The sequence below is a fragment of the Callospermophilus lateralis genome, chromosome 4 (assembly GCF_048772815.1).
Source record: "Callospermophilus lateralis isolate mCalLat2 chromosome 4, mCalLat2.hap1, whole genome shotgun sequence".
NCBI lineage: Eukaryota > Metazoa > Chordata > Mammalia > Rodentia > Sciuridae > Callospermophilus > Callospermophilus lateralis.
In genome coordinates, this window is record NC_135308.1 from 35590257 (window position 1) to 35611513 (window position 21257).

General features: G+C 35.9%; 1 protein-coding gene across 2 annotated transcripts in view; it reads left to right on the top strand.

Annotated features, from left to right (window-relative positions):
- The window catches only part of Snx25 (sorting nexin 25), an 80634-nt gene extending 61065 nt beyond the window's left edge, over window positions 1-19569 (top strand). The window contains exons 10-18 of one of the 2 annotated variants that reach the window (XM_076852402.1): window positions 712-843; window positions 3767-3907; window positions 6533-6646; window positions 8323-8487; window positions 10684-10801; window positions 13959-14025; window positions 17123-17304; window positions 18012-18112; window positions 19010-19569. In XM_076852402.1, coding sequence (XP_076708517.1) covers window positions 712-843; window positions 3767-3907; window positions 6533-6646; window positions 8323-8487; window positions 10684-10801; window positions 13959-14025; window positions 17123-17304; window positions 18012-18112; window positions 19010-19090 — 1101 coding nt within the window. In that variant the 3' untranslated portion in view covers window positions 19091-19569. The remainder of the gene's footprint in view (window positions 1-711; window positions 844-3766; window positions 3908-6532; window positions 6647-8322; window positions 8488-10683; window positions 10802-13958; window positions 14026-17122; window positions 17305-18011; window positions 18113-19009) is intronic. The other variant, XM_076852403.1, reaches the window with a different exon arrangement.
- The last annotated feature ends 1688 nt before the right edge of the window (window positions 19570-21257 follow it).

Below are 21257 nucleotides of genomic sequence, written 5' to 3' on the forward strand. Positions count from 1 at the left end.
TGTGATAAGGATCCAACTTCATCTTTTACACATGGATATCCATTTTTCTAGCACCATTTATTGAAAAAACTGCATCTTTCCCCAATTGAATAGTCTCAGCACTCTTGTTGAAAATCATTTGACTGTATAGGGGAATGTTTCCTTTAAGGTTCCCTTTTATATTCCATTGGTCCTTAGATCTGTCTTTATGCCAGTCCTGCATTGTTTTGATTACTGTAGTTCTGTAGTAAGTCTTAAAATCAGAAAGTGTGAGTCTTCCAACTTTGTTCTTTTCCAAAATTATTTTGGCTATTTGGGGCTCCCTGAATTTTAGGATGGAATGCTTCTATTTCTACAAAAAAATTCATAGAAATAATGATAGGGATTGCATTGAATGTGTAGATTGCTCTTGATAGTATTGACATCTTAACAATATTAAGTCTTATAATTCATGCACTTGAGATGTCTTTGTAAATATTTGTTGTCATTAATTTTCTTATCAGTGTTTTATAGTTTTCATCTTTCACTTCCTTGGTTAATTCATCAGTATTTTATTCTTTTTGCTGCTATTGTAAATGGAATTTTTTTCTTAATTTCCTTTTTTGATTGTTTATTATTAGTATATAAAACACACATCTGGTTTTTGTGTGTCAATTTTGTATCCTGAAACTTTGCTGAATTGTATAGCTTTTTAAGTGCTTTCATAACTCTCAGGATGTTTTCCTATGGCAGATTGTTTCCAAGTTGAAGGATGAAATAATTCTAATAGAGAAAGAACGCACAGACCTTCAACTGCACATGGCGAGAACAGACTGGTGGTGTGAGAACCTTGGCCTGTGGAAAGCGTGCATCACCAGTGGAGAGGTAGGCTTCACTACTTTTGCCCGATATTTATTTTAAAGTTTGACTTTACAAGGCAAAATTTTGTTCTTGAGAATTAAAACTGATGCTAGAAAATCTCTACTCATTCATTTAGACCATATTTGTCTACTGTCTTCCTTCCCTCAATATTTTCACTCAGTTTTGCCTGGAGTTAGTAACTATCACAGGCTGCTTGATACAGATCTTACCCTGCTTTGTATGAAAAGTTGCTCTTGTTCACTAGAATTGCAAGCAACTTTGCTATCAGAGCATTTAATGCCCCTGAATGACCAGTTTATTTTTCCGATGATGATTGAAATAAAATGGAAAGTACTTTTTGAAACTTAAGAGTTTTAAAAATTTAAGTACATCTGATTGTTCCATCTTGCTGACTTGAATTGCTTAATTCTCAGACATTCTAAGTTCTTTAATAATGAATGTTTTCCCTTTTAATTACCTGACTGTTCTTTGAGAGATATGGGATAACAGTGTGCAGTTACATAAACTAGACTCTAATTTCACTTCGGAGGAAAGATGCTTATAGGCATGACAACTCCCTACTGTCACTTAGGTGGAAACCTGGAGACAAAAATCATGTCTACTGTGTACAGATAGCAATATCCTGAGAAGGTAGTGTTATTGTTTTGTTTTGTCATTGTTTCAAATGGCTGTCTTTGTTCTTCTCTGCTATCATATGAGTGACTTGACACTCCTGCTGGGGGAGGGCTTAAAATTCACAATCTTAAGTTCTCTTCTAGATAGATGATAAAACAAAGCAGTTTTCCAAGAGCTTCCCTGAAAGAGTTTAACCAAATGCCCTTTGGCACTTGTTGGCACTCCCATTAGCACAGCTATAGGACAGTATACCTTGTTAGAGGTCAGGGAAGGCCTTGGAATACCATATGAAAAATATAGTAGTTGATAATTGCAGATGAAGTTATTATTTGGGGGGAAATCTAGAAACGTGATGGGCTCAAGGGTACATAATGTCAAAGGGTAGTAGAGGAAACCTCTTGAAGGGAAAGAACACAAATTTTGTCACCTCAGCATTGCTTAGAGCTATCTGTGGTATTTCCAGTATGTCAGATATTCAGGGAGGGAAGGAGGGAGGGGTGAAATGGAAATCCCCAAAGGTACTTCGCCCTGGTAATCAGCCATTACGCTGGGGTTTGCTGTGGTCCTTGTCACTGACAAGATAAGGGAAATGGAAACAGAGGAGTCACCTGACAGCCAGCAGTCACAAAGCAATCCCACATACAAATGTGTGGAAGATGCATTTACATGGAGCCAGACTCTTGACTTCTGATCCTGGGGGACCCATTCATCAGATGTGTGGTCCTAGGAAAGTACATTACCCTGTCTCTGCCTCTACTTTCCCATCCATATGGGGGTGGCGGGGGGGACAGTTTCCCTACCTCACAGGGCAGAGTGGGTTTTTTCAGTAAACTTTGCATCTCTTTCTTTTGCCTTTCTTTTTGACTCCTTTTCTCTAATTCAGTTTTCGATACTAATTTAGACAAATGTTCAATGTATTTTCTTATCTATTTAGGTTAAAAATAATAGTGGCCTATTCTGAATTATGATGGCAGGCATGTATACATGTGTGTGAGAATTAAGTTGTAAGATTTCACAATGTAAAATTTCACAAAAACAGCAATCATGGGTTATTGAGTCCTGATATGAACCAAGGAGGCCCTCAAGCCTTCCCTGAAAGAGGCTGTCACTGTCTGATAACTCTTTGCTTGCTATGAATGTGTTTTTTCAGGGAAGTACACTTAAGAGGTTAAGCCTACTGTATATGTTTTATTTTGCTGTATAATAGATTTCTTAGCTTAAAACAGCACCCTTTATCACCTCACACTTCTGTATGTCAGGAGTAGGTACAGTATGGATAGTTCTTTGTCCATTGTATTGTAAGGGTCCCGCGAATGTCGGAGGAAGAGACCACCAAGAGACTGACTCATGCAATCAGCAGAAGGGGTTTATTGAGGATCCAATCCAGCGCGCTGGGGCTCCGTGCTCACTCAAGAGGGGAGAGCAGCCCGGAACCCAGAGCTGAGGTTAAGCAGTGCTTAAGTACACTTTTTGAGGAGGGCGGGGGCTTTGCTACATCAGAACAAATCATCATGAGGCGCGGGAAAATTGAACAACAACTCTGAGACATGATTAGCACATTCATTGGCGGGAACAGGTCGGGCGGGGGTGATTGGTCATTCCTACAGCGGGGTACACATTCAAACTGATTGGTCTGGGCCCTGAAGTGTGTCCGTGCTGGACTGCACGATTTCTGGGAGGGGGTTGTTTTTAGCTTCTACATGAATTGCAGGTTCCAGGAAAACAGAACTTAATTTCACTTCAGGAAATTGCAACTTAACAGAACTCAGAACTTTAAAAACTTCATAGAACTTGAAACAAATCTTAATCTTATCCTTTACATTTTAACTTAGGCTTTGTAGTTTAAAAACTTTACCCTTTCAGTATCACAAGGCTGAAGTCAAGGCATTGGCCAGACTGAGTCCTTATCTGGGGCCTCTGGGGGTAAAAAAAAAAAGTGTCCGAGATTTTCAGGTTTATTTGCAGAATTCAGTTCCTTGTGGTTGAAGATCGGAGGTCTCTATTTCCTTTCTGGCCTCCTTCTTGGACTTCCAGACTTTCTGACTTCCTTTTCTGTTATTTGCCGAAAAAAAAACTCTCTGCTTTTAAAAGGGCTCATATGATTAGGTTAGAACCACCCAGATAGCTTCTGTCTGAAGATTTGTGCCATATTGTATAGCCTAATTGTCAGAATACAATCCATCATGTTCACAGACCCAGGCATTATGCAGGGCAAACTAGGGAGAGGGAGGTCTCAGAGGACATTTTAAAACCTTCCTACTACATCCTCTCACCTTGCTTTAGGTTGTTGATTTTGACTTTTTTTTTCAAGGTTACAGAAGAGAATGGTGAGCAAATGCCTTGTTACTTTGTCACAGTAAGCCTACAAGAAGTTGGAGGAGTTGAAACTAAAAACTGGACTGTCCCAAGAAGGCTCAGTGAGTTTCAGAATTTACACCGGAAACTTAGTGAGGTATGAATACTCATGAATGCAAGATTCTAGCATTATTGAGCACAAAGAGATTCAAGAGCTCATTCTAGTTTTCACACGTAAGAAAACTGATTAGTCTTTCTCTTTGCTGTTGATACTGGCACAGTGACATTTTCAGCTTGACATTTGGAAATTACTCATAGGTCCAACTCTAGTCTGATCCTTCAAGACAGACAGTTGTCTGATTTTCATTGTAAATTGCCATAGAGCCTCAGAGCTACAAGTGACCAGGGATCACATAGGGCCAGTGGTGTTGAAGCTGCCAATTGTGACCCTTTAATGAGTAGTGAAACCAATTATGAGTTACAGCAATAGCAGGAGAGTAAAGTATATTGGCTGCCCTCACATTTACTAACAGAGGCACAATCTCCAGAGCCAGACTGCTCGACTCTGAATCCTAGCTTTACACCAAGAGACTTAAAAAGTGTAGCCTGGGGTTCATCACTCAATCTTTTTATACTCTTCTCATCAGTGAAATAGAAATATTAATAGTTCCTGTTCACCTACCTCACAGGGTTATTGTGAGAACTAAGGGAATAAATGTATACAGAGCATTTAGAAGAACATGCGGCATTTATTAGGTATTATTGTGTTTTATTAATAATAATAGTCGCAGTAATGACCACTGTTTCACTTTTGTTTTATATGTGTATATAAGATTCACATATGGATGTGTGTATTTTTTATTTTTTAGTTGTAGGTGGACATAATATCTTTATTTTTATTTATTTATTTTTATGTGGTGCTGAGAATTCAACCCAGGGCCTCATGCATGCAAGGCAAGTGCTCTACCACTGAGCTACAACCCCAGCCCAAAGACAAGTGTATTTTTTTAAAGCAATTCTAGTTTGTGGTTTTTTTTTTTTTTTAATATCTTTTAGTTGCCAATGGGCCTTTATTTTATTTATTTATATGTGATGCTGAGAATTGGATCCAGTGCCTCACATATGCTTAGGCAAGTGGTCTACCACTGAGCCACAACACCAGCCCCTTATGGTTGCAATGTAGTATGCATTTCCTACTGTGGGTTTTAGTCAAAAATGTTTGCATGCCACTAATCTAGGTCAATTTTTATATTTGATAATTTTATATCTGATTCCAGAATTAACTGACTTGTCTGTCATTAGACATGTTCATAATGAGCAAATTGGATTAGAATTGAGATCATCTTGCTTTTAGTTTATTATTCTCCTACTTTTCCTCAGGCCTTGAATCTTCTCTAACTCTCTTCCTACTAGAGGTAGGAATTGCTGTTTCCCCAGCAATGAAAAGCTCTTCAGTCATTTCTACTTTAATTCAAGTCTATTTTTGTCTTGCACAAAATTAACTCCAACTGGAAAAACTCTTGTGGTCACCTCTTAGACTCCTCTTTTGCAAATGAAATATGTCTGTTTCCTTTAACCTTGTCTCCTAAGGTTTTTTTTTTTTTAAACTCTCTTAATCACTAGCTTCTGAATATTAAACTTCTTCAACTGCTTTTTAAAGGATGATATCCCAAACTAAATGCCATACGTATTACAGCATTTCTCAAATTGACTGTGGTCACTCCAGCAATATAGAAAGCAAAATATTTATCTGAATGTAAGAATAAATTCTTCCCAAAATTGTTGAGTAAAATTGATACTACAGAAAATTGCATTGTTTGCCCTGTGGCAAACCTTTGTGAAACCAAAGTTTAGTATCAAGCTAGTTGCTGATAAAAATGGAAGGAGGAAAGGCATTTAGCGGCAATTTTGAAATAAAATGTACTCATAAAATTAAATGTATTTAGGAAACAAAAAATAATTACACTAAAGCATTACAAGAAACAAATTTTGAAAATGCTGTGTGTATCCTTTTGTCTCATCATCTTTCCTCATTTGTGGACTGATGTCTGGGCTCTTCTCTTAATCTTGCCATTTCTTACCTTGCAAGATTTCCTGTTGTGAGAATTTTTCCTGTTGGCAGCTGTGATAGGAAGTACCTAGTGATTTTAATCTTCCCTTCCAGCTCTCACTGCCTGTTTCATTTCCCTAAAATTTCATAGAACTGTTATAAGGATGAAATAACATTCCACATTTCTAGCACAGTGTCTGATAGAATGTATGACTTAATCCATAACAGGCAATCTATTGTTATTAATTATATCTTATTATGATTAATGTATTTACTTTCTACAGTTTGACATTTATTATGCAGGGCATAATAAAACTACAACCCAAGTTTGCTTTTTCCCCCACCCCCTTTTTTTTTAAACTTGGGTCACTTTGTTTACAAACATGTTAGAAATACTGCTCTAGTAGGAAAATTTTTGTGAACCAGGTTTTCATACCAAGCATAATGTGCTACTGTGCATGTTATTACAACTCCATATTATCAGCCTAGCTTCATGATTTCATGTCTTCTAGGTATTTCTAGCTCTGGGGATGAGCTTTAACTTTTTCCATCAAATGCACTATTCGTCCAGATACTTTAAGTCCAGTTACAGTGGATAGATTTTCAAGGTCTTAAATCTCAGAGGCACAAGTACAGGAGGAAGATATTTGTTTTGTTCTAATTATAAGTCTAAATCCTTTAAAAGGTTAAGATATAATTTTAAAACACTAACATTTAATTTTTCTCCTACAGTGTGTCCCTTCTATTAAAAAAGTCCAGTTGCCTTCTCTTAGCAAGCTGCCTTTCAAATCTATAGATCACAAATTTATGGAAAAGTCAAAGAATCAATTAAATAAGTTTTTACAGGTAAGCAAGTGAAAAGTTTTAGATATGAAAAGGAAAATGAGTTATTTGGAGTTAAGTAATCATTGTCCTGAAAGCTTGCTAGTTTGATTTTTGTTCTCACCAGCTGTGCCAAACTTACTGTCAGGAGCTGCCAGCTTTTTTTGCATTGCTTATCCTCACCAAAGGAAACTTACTACTGTCCTGACTTTAAGCAATAGTTATCATTACTTTTGAACTTGATATAAGTGAAAATATACAGTGCACATTCCTTTGTGTCTTTCTCATTCAACATTATATTCATGAGATTCATGCAAGTGTTGTTTTAGTTGTAGATCATTTTCATTACTGCATAGATTTTTCTTTGTGTGAACACACTACACTCTATCTGTTCTATTGTTGATGGGTGTTTAGAATTTGAGGCTTTTACAGGGTGGCTTTTTCTAGTGCATGTTGTTTGGAGAATATATGTTAATACCTAAGGATTGTAATTTTTCAATGTGAGTGTAGACTCACCAGTAACATGTAAGGGTTCTCATTGCTTCACATCCTCATTAACACTTATTTTCTGTCTTTTATTTCTTAGCTGGTGGTTCATTGCAATTTTAATTATTCATTTATTTTTTGGTGGTGATGGGGTGTTTTTCCCTTGGCCCCAGTTTCATAATATTCAGCCCTCTCAGAAGTGGTTATTCTAGGTGGATTTATAGGATGTGTCAGGTCATTTGCCATCTGAACAGATTGTAAGCCTCATGGACTAATCCCTCTGAGACTAAAAAAACCTCATCACTGTCCCAGTTGCTGTTATCAGAAGCATATTTTGCTCCACAGTGTTCCATCTCCTCTGGTAGTGACCATCATAAATGGTAATAGTTTCATTGGCTTATTCACTCTTAAATTCTATACTTTGAATGATAGACACATTTTTGTCATTACATTGATGATCTTACTGTCTTATCGTATTTGTACATAAACATACTCAATTTCTGTTCTGCCCTCATCTCCCCTAGGTCAGATAAGTACATTCAGAACTCTAGATAATTTCCAGCTTAAGGTCCAATAAAAACAGTTATGTAATTATGTAAACAAGCATTGTTTCAAAGGTGGTGGATCACAGTGAAATGAAACTGTTGCTGGCAGGCAGGGCCACCATGGAATTCAGAAGTTCCTTTTTCAGCAGACGTACAAAGTCTGAACATAGCCATGAAAGGTTGTGTAATGGTATTCATGAATAATTTGCAAACATTTAAGTTACCCAAACACAGATGAGTGAATGTTATTTTTCAAAGGCAGTGGCCCCTGAGATCTATGAGTTGTTTGTAAAGTAGAAATTTTTTGTTGCTCAAAGTGGTACAGAGTTGAGTGAGTTCCATCATCTGCACAGTATTTCCTACAGGCATTGATTAGGGAATTCACCCTGGAGAGGATTATTTGCTATTAAGATCACTGAGAATTGATCTTATATATAGTTCATTGTGGAGAGAAGGGGTTAAGTTCAGAATTATGATGAAAGTAAATTCATGACACAATCAATTTTAACCTAAGTGTCCCTCACTTTTAATTTCCTTTCCTATGTCTGAGTTGCTACTGCACATATCCATGCCAGTCTTCTGCAGAGTATGTGTTTGCCTTACGTGTAGTAGCTCCCAGCAGCACAGATCATTTCTTATCTAGAGTAATTAATCCTCTTTCTTCTGCAGAAGCTACTTTCAGATGAAAGACTGTGTCAGAGCGAAGCACTTTATGCCTTTTTGAGCCCTTCTCCTGACTACCTCAAGGTCATTGATGTGCAGGGGAAAAAAAACTCTTTTTCATTATCCTCATTTTTGGAAAAACTTCCCCGTGACTTCTTCTCCCATCAGGAGGTGAGTGCTCCAAAGGCTACCACTTTTGTAGCATGTTTAAGTAGATATTTTTTTGAAGGCTGTTTGAAGTAACAGAATCTTAGCAAATGCATATTACTAAGGAAGAACAAATGCGTCCATCTTCAGTTATTATCTCTGTTATATTTTGGGTCATCTGCTTGTCTTCCTCTATTAATCACCTGGATAAGTTAAGATGCATAAATAAAATGATTACTAAACAAGGTGAATAAGTGAACTGTGGATGAGAAGTTCCATAGGAGACAATCCCTGGGGATGGGGAAGCAGATTGAAGACCATCATTATGGAGTAGCTGGACCATTACTGAAGGTTCAGAGGAAGAATGTGTTTGTGGGATGGTCAGTAGGTCATTGGACTAGACTGGAGGGTTTCTGTGGTGCTCTAATGGAAGATAAGGCAGGGTTCATGTCAGGCTAAGGAGTTTAAACTATCTCCAGGAAATAGAGAGCTATGGAATATTTTGAAGCAAGATGAATATGTCAGCAATATGTATGAGTAATGGAATGAATAGAAAGAAACTGTAGACATGTTCAGTCTCATATTCTAGATGTCAGGCTCTCGATTCATGTGTAGGTCATTGAGGCCCCTTGTTTGACTCTGTAGCAAATTGCATAAAACCATCTCTGAAATTTTTTTTTTAATTTTTATTTTTTTTATTTTTAATTAATTTTTATTGTTGGTTGTTCAAAACATTACATAGTTCTTGATATATCATATTTCACACTTTGATTCAAGTGGGATATGAACTCCCATTTTTACCCCGTATACAGATTGCAGAATCACATCAGTTGCACATCCATTGATTTACATATTGCCATACTAGTGTCTGTTGTATTCTGCTGCCTTTCCTATCCTCTACTATCTCCCCTCCCCCTCCCCTCCCCTCTTCTCTCTCTACCCCCTCTACTGTAATTCATTTCTCCCCCTTATATTTTTCCCCCTTTCCCCTCACTTCCTCTTGTATGTAATTTTGTATACCCCTGAGGGTCTCCTTCCCATCTCTGAAATTTTGCTGCTTCTTAGTTCATTGGCAAATGCCATGCCTCTTCACCAGGATTGGCTTAATGGGTTTGCATAGAGGAACTGGCCATGAAAATGTGCACATGGCTTTACCATCTTGTGAACCAGGAGATCCCTATGTGTCCCATAGAACATACCCACACCTCTGTTCAGGTCTATGGACCTGCCTCCCTCCCCAGCTACTGTCCTACCTCTTTCCTTCATCTGTCTAGACTTGGCTAGTTTACCTCCATTACCTCCCTTTTATGCCAGAACCTCTTAGAATGGCTTAAGCGCTCTGAAGGTACTATCTGAAGGGGTCAGTAGCTTCCTGTACTGTTCACCTTCCTCCCACATCTTTGAAGCATTCGATGTTGCTGGAATTCTGCCAAGCTGTTTTTAGAGAACTCCTCCTTCTTCCAGAAATTCTCCTCAGTCTTTTCCTCTGCTCTCCTGATGTGGTCCAAAGTCCTGTCGGCTGCTTGGTTCCACGACTTGGGCTTTTTCCTCCGTGCAGACATGAGAATGACTTCCTCGGCTGTCCTCACACTGGCTGATGTTTGAATGTCTGTAATAATACTTCATCCAGTCTGGTGAAAATAGCTGCCTGTGTACGTGTCCGTCTCTCCAGGTGGCTGTTGGCCAAGAAAAGTCTGGATTCACATTGCATTCATTTTCACTAGCCTGGTGCCTGACATAAGAAATTTTGAGCTGAAACTTGCTGACATGCAGATCAGAAAATGAGAATAGCTGAAGTACAGAATAAAAGCTTGAAGCAGAGCTTTAAAAAATAACTGCATTACTTTAAAATTCACGTATTTTAAAAAAAGCAATGAATGTAAAATTATTTGTTAAACTTTACTTTTAAAACTCAAAATGGTTTTATTTTTAGAAAACTCTAAATTGCCTATGAATTCACTGATTATTAATACCATTGAATGTTTTTTTAATTAGTTTATTTTGAACTTTGAATTAGGCTTTGGAATCTTACTTTTCCCTGAGGTCAGACAGATTTTGTCCTCCACATTGAAAAATAGATAGATTTTTGTATAAAAGTTGAGGGATTTTATGAAGCTAAAACATAAGCAAATAGTTTGGAATTTATATTTGAAGAACAACAACAACTCTGTAATTTTCTTGGATAATGACCTGCTTCCTGTGGCTTTGCTGTACCCCTAGGAGGAGACGGAGGAGGACAGTGACCTGTCAGATTATGGTGATGATGTGGATGGGAAGAAAGATGCCTTGGCTGAACCATGTTTCATGTTAATTGGGGAGATTTTTGAACTTCGAGGAAGTAAGCCTCTTTGTTATTATTTAGTATTATTTACTGATTAAGTGGGACTAATTTAATGTCTCCTTATTTCTGAAGTACGTTAGATATGTATTTATATTCATGTATTTATTGCCATATTACTAAAAATTATTATACAAAAACTATTTTGCATAGAAAAATAATAAATAATCTTGGCTAAAGGTGCAGTTTTGATGCTAGTATAGCATGTGGCCAGGGACATATTTTTTGGACCTATTTTTTGGCCTCCTTTCTTCCTTTAGAGCAGTAATTCTCAATGTAGGGAGTGGAGACATTTGGTGATGTCTGGAGACATTTTTGGTTGTCACAACTTAGGGTGGGGAGTACTGCTGGCGTCTGGTGTGTACAGGCCAGGGATGTTCCTGATATCCTACATTGCACAGGACAGCACCCCCAGCAGAGTTAGCCTGTCCATAATGACTAATGCTGAGGCTGAGAAATCCCACCCTAGTGATTCTGAAGGAGATATACTTAGAAGACACAATGACTCTATATACTCAGATTAGCATCTTTTCCCTGGGGGCAAAGTTGGTCCTACATTTGTTCCTAAACATGTCACTTAAAAAATTCTTAGCAAATGAAAAAGCTCTGTTATAAATTTGAATACATCATGTGTCTTTTAATCCTCAGCATCTACAATGTCTTATCCATAATAGATAATCAGTAAAAATGTCCAGATGCATGCATTAATGAGTAAATAGGCAAGAAAATTTTAAGTGCCAGAATTATCTTTGATCACTGGACTTTTTCTTCTCCTAAGTCTAAGCTAAGAAGATATATAATTTTAATCACTCTACCTTTGAGTGCATATAGAGAAACAAAAATGTAGAGATTCTGCCTTCAGTGAATTTACACTAACAGGAATCCAAAAATGTAATTTACATTAAGCAATAGATGAAATTTATTTCTACATTAAAGGCAGAGATTTATATGTAAAGAGGTTCATTTTAGCATAATTTAATTAACAAAAATTAGAACTAAGATAACTTTAGAGGTGGGGGATGGACAAGGTAGTTACTTAAGAAATATCCAGGGCAGGGGTTGTGGCTTGGTGGTATAGTGCTTGTTCAGCACATGAGAGGCACTGGGTTCAATCCTCAGCATCACTTAAAAATAAATAAATAAAATAAAGGTATTGTGTATCTTCAATTAAAAATATATTTTTTAAAAAGAGAAATATCCATGAGATAGAATATCATTTGGGCATTAAAAATTCCTTCAAATAAACTGTCTATAGTCTTTCCATATTTTAGATACTTTTAAGGTTACATTGATGTTTATCATAATGTATCTATAGAAAAAGAGATGTACACTGATGTTTAACTTGATTCAGTATAGAAAAAAAAATAATGCTCAATCCAAAGTCTATCTGCATATGAAGTCATGAATCCTCCCAGTTTCCCACTGGGGGTGTGTTCTTTTTGATAGGTGCAGAGAGATTAGTAGGGCTCAAAATGCTCTTTGTATCCTGCACATTCTCCATCAAATGCCTGCTCAGAAATGCATTTGGTTTTGCTAGTGACATTTCATAGGGGAATAAATAGAACATCCTTTATAATGAGATGTGATATATTTGCCATCAGCAAAATCCTTGTGCTGCTGCAGCTGCCTCTGTAGCTTTGAACAAATGAAACCTTGAAAGGAGACATGGACTGTTTTGTTATGGGGGTGGTTGGGGACTGGAGAAGGATAAGAAATAATAGTAGACAAAGAGAATATCAGTGATGAGAGAGAATATTTAGCAAAACCAGTTTTGGTTTCTGCTCTTGTTCAGTATTCAAAAAGGAGCCAGTAATACAGCCTTTTCTATAGCCACTCTGCAGTCAGGCATTCCTTCTAGAGCTGCACTGTGCTCACACCCTCTGGGTAGAGCTACCTCTTTTCTGCCCTAGAAAGGCAGCCTGAAGTTATCATCTCTGACAGAAATGCTCATCCCAGCCTGAATGCCACCCTAACTTGAACAAGTCTACATGCTTGGTAGCCTTCCAGCAAATTCCATGAAGAAGTTTAAGGCATTTCTGAGACCTGGTTCTGACTCTCATACTTGACTTTTTCCTAGAGGATTAATACTATTTTAACTGAACATTTAGAGCCATTCAAAAAAAATTTGAAAGGACTTCAGAATATTTTAGTCTAGAGGCAGGTCTGTATTTACTCGTGTGGCTGCCCTTGTGCAAAGGCATGTGTGATTTAGTCCTTTAGGTTTTCTTGCTGGGTACAGGAGGCCTGTACTTGTGGCGCCATTATAGCCAAGTCTGAATTTTTCATTTCCTCATGTGTCAGTAGCCAAACATCACAGTAGCTGGAGGTAAACATACAAATGAAAAATGTAGTTTATATTCCAATTGGTGGGTGTAATATATTCTCATAACATTTTTCTTCACCTAAAATATATCTCTATGTTAATAAAAAAAAGTTTAGGCCCTTCACATACAAAAAAAAAAAAAAAAAAAAACACCTCAGAGCAAGTAAAAAAGTGAACACTAATTCTTTCCTTCTTTAGATGGAAAAAAATGAGGTTCAGAAGGTTCAGAAAAGGGGATATATACTCAGCTGTTCTCAGAGGCAGCACAGGAGATTGCAGAATCCCCATCCCATTCAGGGTCCTCACTCTTTATAGTTCACGATTCTTCCCCCAAACACGTAAAATATATAAAATACACAATATACACACTACTACTCAAATGTGAGCAGTTAAAACTGTCACTTCATTAATAGTTCACAATATTTGTCAACATTTTACTACAGATGTTTCTCATTCAGAGCCATGTATTAGCAAATTTTGTTCAGCTATCCAGTCAGAAATCTGCAGTAGAAATCACACTGTCTGCTAAGGAACAGGCATTGTTGCCAGTATTCATAAACACAGGAAGTAAAGTAAAGCTAGTAACCTAGCTCTTCTGAAGCCATCGAGAGTTACAAAAACTCTTAGGTTTCTTCTCATTAGGTGCTTAGTAAAAAATGAAAGCTTAGAGTTTTCTTGAGCAGAAGTTTGTTAAGCTAGATCCAAATTCTGCAGAAAGCATAGGTATCAGGTCTACAGTTGAATTAAGTGGTAAGATTTTTATGCTTTGTACAGCTATGAAAATGTCTTAATTGTGATATCCTATGATGAGTTTTCCTTTGATTTATATTTTAGTGTTTAAATGGGTGAGAAGAACATTAATTGCTCTCGTTCAGGTCACTTTTGGAAGAACCATCAACAAGTAAGTGTTACAAAATTAACACTTGAATCTATGCCCTACTGAATAGTTCAAGTACCGTATAGTATAGTACCCACCTGATGATTTAACTATAAGTATTTTTCTCTTACTTTATGTTTCTGATATGATTCTGAAATTGGATAGGGAAGAAAATATCTGAATTTCTCTTGCAGAAAGCATGGTGAATTTAATGATAAAAGCTTGAGTTAGTATTCTGATTGAAGTGGTCAGAGGATTGGGTTCTACAGAGCTCATTTTTGATCAGGATGACTAGTTACTGTCATACAATAGTAATTGAATTCGTCCAAGGTTTAGACATTAAGCCATAATGAAAGTAGGATGCGCATTATATGGCAAGTATTTTCTTAGAGGGAAATAAAACTGTGTATTAACTTTTTTAGAGTTAAGATAGCATTAATATGTCAGTGCTTCTTGTTAACATCTATTATCCATGGTGGGGGTATATGGGTCTATCTAGGCCATATGTAAATTCTAAACTAAGTTACATTGTCCACATACATATGTATGTATACATACTTATATATATGTTTACATCTTTCTAAACTTCAAAAAAATGATCCACATTTTGGCCACTTATTTATGAAAACCCTGGGTCTGTTACTAAAAACTCATTATCAATAATATTAGTTTCTAGGAAATTATTGAAATTTTTCATAACTGCAAAATCATGCAGTCACTAGAAGTCAAATTGAAATTATTAGGTAGGTTCAGTTCTGAAGGGGGTCTCTAAAGTTAGTCTAACTCCTCATTTTATCAGTGAGGAAACAGAATCTAAGAAATCATGTGAGTTATATGAGATTACCAGACTGGTCAGCAAACCCAACTTGGCCTCCTGGCCTGTGCCTGCTCACTCAGCTATGTCTCAAGAGCCTCTGGGCCTGAAATTTGGAACTTCTATTATAAAAATCTTTTAAATAGTAATTCCATATCCAAAACTCTTCAGGAGATAAGCATTATGACTTCCTGCAGAATAGACATGTGAAATAAAAAGTCACTTTTTTTGTATGGTAAAATACATTTTAATATGAAATTGTCAGGTTTTCCCATATGAAAGATTAATTTATTATTAAATATTTATGTGAGGTTAACATAATAGCTTTACCATACAGAGTTATAAATTTTTATAGGAAACAAAGAAAATTTGTTGCTCTTTTATACAGATTTTCAAATAGAATATGTTTTCCTTGTGGTCATAAACAAAAGTTTACTTCTTTTATTTCTAAGATTAAAAAAAAAAGTAGTTTAAGTTGCATTCAGGCCTTGTTTAGGTGACCTAGAATCATAGGCTTTTGTTTTAATCAGAAAAATGGCCCCTTTTACTTGCCGTTTTAGTCTAAAGCAAACCTCTTAACTCTGGTGTTGACAAGCGTCAAATAAAGAAATTTCCAGAATGACCTGATTTTACTCAGTACTTGAGATTTTCTAATTTATTTTTCTAAGTCAGTTTCAACAAATTCATCCATACTTTTCCTTGTTCCTTTTTATGATATTGGCTCTTAATTATAAAATGAGCAACTGTAATTTGTGAGTGGTGAATACATTTGGCAATTATTTTCAACAAGATAGAGGAGAGACTTGTAGAAAAATTTCAGTGATCTTTTATCAGATAGAGACTTATGAAGCACCTGACACTTTGCTATTTTTGCCTTTAGCAGATGATAATACATAATAAAATTATGCAGCAATGCAGGCTAGGCCTCTTGTCGTGTACCAATCGTGGTCTCATATACTAGAAGCTTACAAAGTTTCTTCCAGGTCTTGGCTCATAGAAAAATCAGACCTAAATTGACAAAAATGCATAGGTGATGTCCTTTAGTAAGGGTCACTGAATTTTAAGTTGTAAATTGAAGTTTTTACTTCATTTCTTCATGGAGTGCCAGTGATTAACCCAAAAGAAAACTACAGAAAACGCAATGCTGGCGTGATAGAGATTGTTTTAGGAGGTAAGCAGGAAAGTCAGCAGATTCTTTCTGAAGGCAGGAGTACCACTAAATTAATTAACAAAATTGTTTCACTTGGTCTAGATTTAAATTGCACAGTTCTAAGCAATATAGATGTACAGTTTCAAATAGAATTCATTGCAGTTTGACTCACAGTAGAGTCTAGACCTTCATTCAATAGTAATTGACTACCATGTGGAAAGAACTGCTAGGCTTGAAACATGTATTTCAATAGCATTTCTGAAACCCTCATGTTATTCACTTAAAAGTCTGGTTAGAAAGTCAGATTCCTTAAGAGCTTTATGATTTATTATTGTTCATGAATCAAATTTGAAGTTAGGTTTTTCTGGCACTAATAGTCTAAGATGATACTTTTTCCCATCTCAATAGAAGCTTTCTCCTCCCAACATCACTATATTTCTGGGCTCTCTGAACTTTGTTTACTTGCCTCTGACAGCAGAAGACTTGTAGCCAGTTAAAATTTGACTACTGAAATAAGGCTGGGTGGAAGACCAGTGTAACCAGATAAAAACCATTTATGTATAACTGCAAGCCAAACATCTGCCCAATTTTCATTCCTACGGAAATTTGCAGTTTGCTAGATGGTATTATATCTTTGAAAGAGATAATCTTTTCCCTTGCTCTGAGCATGTGAGATGCTTCCTCTGGGTTGGAGCATCCTGCCTGGTGTTATCTGCCCTAGTAACCCTTAGAGACAACTAGTGAACAAGCTTGTTCTCTTCCAGGACTTCAGGGGCACAAGGAGGTTTTGCAGTCCACTTTTAACCATCTTAAAAGGGAACTCATATTTTCAGTTTATAATGCTTCATGGAGAAATTAGTGCATAGTGTTATGCACAGTTAGTCATAAGCTTCAAAAAAACAAATTTTTCATTTATTATCTATACAGATAAGAAGATAAGACAAATGGGCACCAACAAAAATGTTGACTCCGGGAATGAGTGATAATGCAAATTAAAAATAACATTCATGGCCAGGATTTAAAGATGGAATTCCTAGTTCATTCATCAGACATTTAGATCAGACTGTATCTTAACCTATCCATTAATGAATGTCTTTTGAGACTTGAGTGGAAAATTTTTAAAAACTTCATGCAAACATTCTTCTTTCTCTTAAAAGACAAATCCGGGACACAGTGAACTGGATTTTCAGTGAGCAGATGTTGGTTTACTACATCAATGTTTTCCGGGATGCTTTTTGGCCAAATGGGAAATTGGCACCACCAACCACAATCAGAAGCAAAGCACAAAGTCAGGAAACAAAACAGAAAGCACAGCAAAAGCTACTTGAAAACATTCCAGGTGAGGCCTGGGATCTCAACCTGAGAGCTTAGAGATAAAAAGGGAATGTGAGCCCTGTTAAGATCTTCTTCATGAGGCTAGGGCTGTAGTTCAGTGGCGGAGTGCTTGCCTCACATGTGTGAGGGACTGGGTTGGATCCTCAGCACTACATATAAATAAGTAAAAACATAAAGATCCATTGATGACTAAAAAAATTTAAAAAACAACAAAAGATATTTTTTATTTATATCCCTCAGGAAACATTATTTACAATTAAACATTATTGTACTTTTAAAAGCCATTTATTGTCATTTGTTAATTCATACTGAGAATCTTAAGTTTTAGAGCAAATAGTAAATTTTGTGCTTTAGCAGAGGTCAGGCTAAAGTGTACTGTAAAATTTTAGTAGTATTAAAAATATATTGATTTTAATTGTTTAAACTGTAGTTTTTTTTTTATAAATGCCTTATATTGAAAATTCTAAATAAACTTTTAAAAAAATATTTGAGAACTGACCATTCCTAATGCTTCAGTGCCTTTGTTTACTATGTATGTATCATGTGATATATTCATTGTGCACATTATCAATAGCAACACAGAATCAAAACTTAGTTTTTCAGGGCTGGCCATGTAGCTTAATGGTAGAGTAGTTACCTAGCATACACAAAACCCTGGGTTCAATCCCCAGCACTGCAAAAACTTTTTTAAAAAAATACTTAATTTTTCAGATACACTCCAGAGCCTTGTTGGACAACAAAATGCCCGCCATGGTATAATAAAAATATTCAAGGCACTGCAAGAAACAAGAGCCAATAAGCATCTGTTATATGTGAGTAAATTAAAGCCTGCCAGAGAAACTAAGCACGTCTGGGATTTTATATTTCTGTTCACATATTGGAGTAGATTTTAATCCATTACATTCTATTTCTCCTTCCTTCTAACTCTCAACCCATATTTTCTGCTTCATTTTTGTTTCTATCTCTTCATTTGGTGAAAAAGAATAAAAGTGCTCCCCAGTACATACAGCATTCTCAGCCTTATATTCTAGCTGTCTCTCCTACTTTTGATGCAATATTTCTGCTTCCTCTGTTTTCTTTTTCTTTTTTTTAACTTTTTTTTTTATTTCTTACATACATGACAGTAGTGGAATGCATTACAAACATAATTATCCAGTCACAACACCATTTTTCACAAGTCTGTATATAAAGTATGTTCACGCAAAATTATGCCATTATACATGAGATCTCAATTCTTAATACACCTTTATACCACAATTTATCATATCTCTGATTGTATCTAAAGTATGTTGACACCCAATTCACATCTTCTTACATGTATTTTGTATAATGATGAGGGTCTCCTTCCAACATCCATGCTATTCCCCTTGTCCCTCCCTTTCCCTCCCACCCCTATTCCCTATCTGAGGTAATCTTCCTCCCTTGCTCTCCTTCCCAACTCCTCTGTTTTTTTAACTTCAGTCCATCAAATTTTGACCAGTCACTATTACCAACATTAAATATTGTTGATTTATTTTACATGGTTAATAAGTCATAAAATAATCAAGTTTATATAATATTAATTCCTTTTGTTTGAGAGTCATTTGTTTACTGAGAATAATCTCAGAATTAAACTTAGACTTTTCTCTTAAGACATAGATGATTATTTTGAGGAAACCCTTGGAGTAAAAACATACCTTTCTACTTTTTCCCCTTCTTTCTCGGTACAGGTGTTGATGGAGTTGCTGCTAATTGAACTGTGTCCTGAGCTGAAAACTCATTTAGATCAACTTAAAGCTGGTCGAGTTTGAGACTGCACAAATAAACCACCAGAGAAATGTCTGTAATAATAGACATGAAACATTTTCCTCTTTTCCACAGAGGGTCTGACTGAGAACATATTGATTTTTATTTTCGTTACCTCCCTCTAGTTTTATGTGAAGTAAGCAGAATTGGGGGGAGGGGTCTTGATGCTGTGGTAGGCAACAGGGAAAAAAGAAAACCTGTTTATTAATTTTTAAGTAATAAAAATACTTTCAAAAGTTCAACAATACTGATTGAAATACAAATGTTAATATGTGATAAGAAGCTAGGAAATATTTTAAATATTTATGAAAACAATTTTGTTTTAAAATGAACTATGAATATTGTACAGTTAATTTCCTCACTGAGGATTCTGAACATTCCTATGTTATTTCATGTGTACTGAAGAACATTGTTGTGCAATGCTTTGTGTAAAGTTATTGTGAAAATTTTATTGTCTTTATTTTTACCAAAGATTTCCCATAGTTTGAAGCATTTGAAGCAATAAAATATAAAAAAATGAATCACAGTGCTTTATATTTAAGATGCATATCTCAGAGAGATTGAAACATGTGGGGCAGTCTACATATTTATTGAGTGCCTTTTTTTCTAGACACAGAATTAATGTGAAACCTATGACTTATAATGCATAAAAAGAGCCAAATTAGTGTTTTAAATGAGGCATTAGGGAGGTAAGATGTGAGCTGAACCTTGGAGGCAATTAAGATAGAGAGACAGGAGTGAAGTTCCTTCAAGGAGTTTAGGAACCTGATAATCATCAAATCTTATGAACTACAGCAGGGCTTTAGGGGAGATTCAGAGTACATATTTTGTTTGATTTAATCAATCAATTTTCTTGGACTTCATCATCTATTAGGGAGTGATAATAAAATGTCTTGTCCCTAATCTTTAGAACTAGTGAAAACAAACAAAAAGGTACAAGTTCAGTTTAAATCCATAAAATAAGAAACAAGTTCTGAAAGATAAAATCTAGATTTTATCTTTGAGACTCTTCTAATTAATCTCTTTGATCCTTTTTTTCAAATGAAAATATTTGACATTTCAGGAAAACCCAAAGTTGGCTACTTACAACATAAGAATTATCCTTCAAAGGGATGTTGAAAAGAACATTTAAAATATATCCAGGGGTGAGAAGTAATATGAGATTGCTAAACCCAAAGAACTCATATAACACAGTAACTGGAAATGTCTGTCCTGTGTATAACTCTATGTGATCATTTAAACTGTAGTTGTTAAGTTTATACTGCAAATGAAAAAAAATTTTTGATATCTCAACATTTATTAATAATTCTTATTTTTTCACATGATATCAGCTATAATGGGTCTTTACAGAAGTTTCTTTTGTTGTGTTTTAGAGTAATATTCTAGAAGCCTCAGCTCACTTGAGTTAGACTAACTCTACTCACAGAGTAAGGTATATACATATCACTGTTTGCGGCACTAGTAGTTCTTAAGTAAGTGCCAGGTCATCCATCCGCCTTCTGGTAACTACAGTGAACTGAATTTTTAAATTCTGTGTTGGGTTCACATTTAGGCATAACATTTTACCACACGTGACACATTATATCCTTACATTTGGGCTTTCTGAAGCCTGTTTCTTCGTTTTTGCTGGCTGAGTACTGGAGATCAAATCCAGGGCCCCATGGGTGGAAAGCAAGTGCTTTTCCAGCCCTGAGGTCTATGTTTTAATGGCAGTTTAAAAAGTGGTCGTTACTTTGGGATGAAGAAAGATAATAGATTCATTAAATGTGCCATGAATTCAGCATTTACTTTTTGATTATGTCCCTAGTTTAAGACCAGCCTGAGCAACACAGTGAGAACCAGTCCCTGTTTGAAGATTCTTGAGGAAAAGTTTTAGGAACCAGATTAAGTGTGGAGAAGAGAATACTGGTTGAGAATTTGGATCTTCACATGGTTGAAGGAATATTGTATGGATGGTATTAAAGGTTGCAAACCAAGTAAGATTTAAGTGAGATGTTTTGAAATCTTGTAATGAACTTGAGACATTGAACGTGTTACTGGGATCTCATAAAGTATTCAGTAGTGATATGAAAATGAGTTTCAAGGATGGTTTAAGTGTATAATTTTTGATATACAAAACATGACTGAGATATCTCACAGACCTAAATTTCCTCCTGAAATTTCTTCCCTTTA